The sequence below is a fragment of the Euprymna scolopes genome, chromosome 46 (assembly GCF_053919585.1).
Source record: "Euprymna scolopes isolate OS-2025 chromosome 46, ASM5391958v1, whole genome shotgun sequence".
NCBI lineage: Eukaryota > Metazoa > Mollusca > Cephalopoda > Sepiida > Sepiolidae > Euprymna > Euprymna scolopes.
In genome coordinates, this window is record NC_136527.1 from 50,763,162 (window position 1) to 50,766,973 (window position 3,812).

At 41.0% G+C, this 3,812-nt stretch overlaps 1 protein-coding gene across 1 annotated transcript; it reads left to right on the forward strand.

Annotated features, from left to right (window-relative positions):
* The first annotated feature begins 248 nt into the window (after window positions 1-248).
* On the forward strand, window positions 249-656 carry LOC145270119 (uncharacterized). Its single transcript, XM_080125724.1, has one exon. The coding sequence runs from the start codon at window positions 249-251 to the stop codon at window positions 654-656; it is 408 nt and encodes a 135-aa protein (XP_079981850.1).
* Window positions 657-3,812: the final 3,156 nt, after the last annotated feature.

The following is a 3,812-nucleotide window of genomic DNA, read 5'->3' on the forward strand; positions in this document are numbered from 1 at the left end:
TTACACGGCTCAACCATTTCATCAGTAACACTCGCACAGGCTTCTAAAGAAGCAACACTCGTACAGACCTATTCTACTTTTTCAACGATTGAACATTGGCTTCAACGCCCCCTACCTACTCCGTCGCATGGTAACAAATACTCACTATAATTGATTAGTATTATCACTTTTCTTCTGACTTTCTCTGTAAAGACATGAAAAACAAAACCATTATCTTCTGTCTAATCCAACTATTTTCAATTTTTGGTATGCCTGATGTAATATATACTGATAGGGCTGCCGACATCCTTTCTGGTGAAATTAGAGATTACTTACTTGGGAAAGGTATTGCTACCTCAAAAACTAGTAGATATCACCCTGAAGGTAATGAGCAGGTTGAGAAACTCAATGGAACTTTATGGAAGGCCATCCAAACAACCTTACACTCGAGCAACATGAAGCTGCTCTATTGGGAAGACATACTACCTGATGCTCTTCACTCAATTAGATCGCTACTCTGCACTGCCGCTAATATGACTCCTCATGACAGGCTACTCAAATATAGCCATAAATCCTCCTTTGGTACTTCGATTCTTTGGCAAAACTGGGCCCAATATGTATCGAATTCAACCGGAATCGTCACCAACGCTTGCAATAGGAACACAATACGTTCGTGACTGTAAACGACATTGTCAGTTCCTCTCACTCAAACTTGCTTTTTATGCAGTTTTTCACCCTGTCTCATTTGTATGTTGCCCTCTGTTTTTTCGTGATCTCACGATTTTACGAGACCAAGCGCCATCTTTTTTCTCTTTTCCCACCCAACACTTCCCTGCGGCAAGTCCACCCCTCCTCCATCACGCCATCACTCGCACGCACATCTACACAATGCACAAATACGCGGACACTTGCTACTCTGGTGAGTATTACACTCCTCCTGATCTGATGATAACACAGAGTGCACTGCAGAGTTGGTCTCCTAGTCCACTTACTTCTGCGAAGGGGCACATTCATAAATTCTGGTTCTGATTCTGGTTCTGATTCTGGTTCTGGCTCTCGTTCTAGTTCTTATTCAGATTCAGGTTCAGGTTCTGATTCAGATTCTCGTTCTGGTTTCGGATCTGCTTCTGATTCTGCCACGTCAGATGAACTATAATCATCACTCTCTGGTCTGTTGATTTCGTTCATCAGTAGCTCATTTGCTTACTGATCACCCCAGAGATTCGCCCTTGATATAATTTGGTGGTGAATCGGTTTCCTGGTTGTGTCATCCAAACTGGATCCTCTACCTCATATTTGACATGTCTTTTCTGATTGACTGGCTGTGCAACATCAATTCCCTTTAGTCTAACACAATATATGTATATGGCATTGGCCGGCGATGTTGTAGGTAATTTCCCACCCTTGGGCATGACGTTATACCAATACGTGTCCTCTGTAATGGTACATTAATTTCTGGCAGCAATTCTCTTAATGCTACGATGGCTCCTCTCAGCAATGCCATTCCCTGATGGCACATGAGCGCATCGCAACCATAGTCTGATGCCCTATTCATCTAACAGCTGCCGAACTTGTTGGCTGCAAAAAGCAGCATCGTTATCCATCAAGATCTCTTCCGGTGCACCCCGCTGAAAAAGATAGATGACAAGATGTGAACACTTGTCGAGTCCTGTCTAATCATATGTCGCCATACCGCAAAACGTGTAGGTCCACAATCGATAAGAGTTAGAAAGGGTTTACCACTGTAATGGGTAATGCCCATCGCCAACCACTGCAACACCTTTATGACGTCCTTTTTGCCATTGTTCTTGTGCATAATCAATAGACTGACACGCCCCACAGTGCCTGACAATCTGCCTGACATCTGCTTTTGTCACTGCTGGGTCTACAGGCCTCATAAAATACAGTTCTCTTGACACCTGGATGTCTGCTCTGTGCATAAATCTTCTGTATTTGACATGGGCTAATCACACCAATTGCAACTGCGCGAGATCGAGCAGTGTGCTCCACACCCATCTTCACGACTCTATACCATCTGTGAGGTACACGGGTTAGTTGGACGGCATGATTACAATATGATGTTACCAGCGTTACCCCCACTGATAGTCCATACTAAGAGACCAGACTCTTCAGCATGTCTAGCCTCTGCTAGATCAACATATCGCTGGCTGCCTTAGTACGGATTCTTGTCCATCCTGAAAGCGTGTCAGCCACCCAGTGGTAGACGCAGAGAGAATCAGTGTACAGGTGCAGTTTCTTCGATTGCCATTGCAGTGCGAGATTTATTCCCTTTACAACAGCGTCCAGCTCTGCTAAGTTGATGTGCTGAGCATCACTCACAGGTCGCAGCCAACATGCAAGTTGCCAGGTTCTTTCAAAAAGAAAAACATGCAAGTTGTTAGGTTCTTAAACCAAGAAAACATGCAAGTTGCCAGGTTATTTCAAAAACAAAAAAATGCAGGTTGCTGGTTCCTTCAAAAAGAAAAACATGCCCGTTAACAGGTTCTTCCAAAAAGAAAAACATGCCAGTTACCTGGTTCTTTCAAGAAGAAAAACATGCAAGTTGCCAGGTTCCTTAAAAAAGAAAAACATGCAAGTTGGCCGGTTCCTTCAGAAAGAAATACATCCAAGTTGCCAGGTTCCTTAAAAAACATGAAAGTTGCCATATTCTTTCAAAAAAGAAAAACATGCAAGTTGCCAGGTTCTTTCAAGAAGAAAAACATGCAAGTTGTCAGGTTATTTCAAAAAGAAGAATATGCAGGTTGCTAGGTTCCTTCAAAAAGAAAAACATGCAAGTTGCCAGGTTCTTTCAAAAAGAAAAACATGCAACTTTCAAGGTTCTTTTAAAAAGGAAAAACATGCAAGTAGCCAGGGTCTTTCAAGAAGAAAAACATGCAAATTGCCAGGTTCCTTCAAAAAGAAAAACATGTAACTTGGCAGGTTCCTTAAAAACCTTGAAAGTTGTACGGTTCTTTCAAAAAGAAAAACATGCAAGTTGCCAAGTACTTTAAAAAAGAAAAACATGCAGTTGCCAGGTTCTTTCAAAAAGAAAAATGTGCAGGTTGGACGGTTCCTTCAGAAGGAAAAACATGCAAGTTGCCAGGTTCGTTAAAAACCCCTTGAAAGTTGCCATGTTGTTTCAAAAAGAAAAATATGCAAGTTGCGAGGATCTTTCAAAATGAAAAACATGAAATTTGCCAGCTTCCTTCAAAAAGAAAAACATACAAGTTGGCAGGTTCTTTCAAAAAGAAATATGTGCAAGTAGCCAGGTTCCTTCGCAAAGAAAAACATGCAAGTTGCCATGTTCTTTCAAAAAGAAAAACATGCAAGTTGCCAGGTTCCTTCAGAAAGAAAAACAGGCAAGTTGGCCGGTTCCTAAAAAAACATGAAAGTTGCCAGGTGCTTTCAAAAAGAAAAACATGCAAGTTGGCCGGTTCCTTCAGAAAGAAAAAAACAGGGAAGTAGCCAGGTTCCTTAAAAAACATTAAAGTTGCCATGTTCTTTCAAAATGAAAAACATGCAAGTTGCCAGGTCCTTTAAAAAGAAAAATATGCAAGTTGCCAGGTTCTTTAAAAAAGAAAAACATGCAAGTTGACAGGTTCTTTCCAGACAATAGATGTACAAGTAGCCCGGTTGTTTCACAAATAAAAACATGCAAGTTGTCAGGTTATTTCCAAAAGAAGAAAATGCAGGTTGTCAGGTTCCTTCTAAAAGGAAAACATGCAAGTTGCAAGGTTCTTTTAAAAAGAAAAAAACATGGAAGTTGCAAGGTTCTTTTAAAAAGCAAAAAACATGCAAGTTGCAAGGTTCTTTTAAAAAGCAAAAAAAAACAT

Excerpts from the sequence above, each read along its gene's own strand:
- LOC145270119 (XM_080125724.1), top strand. The coding sequence starts at position 249 with ATGCCTGATGTAATATATACTGATAGGGCTGCCGACATCCTTTCTGGT.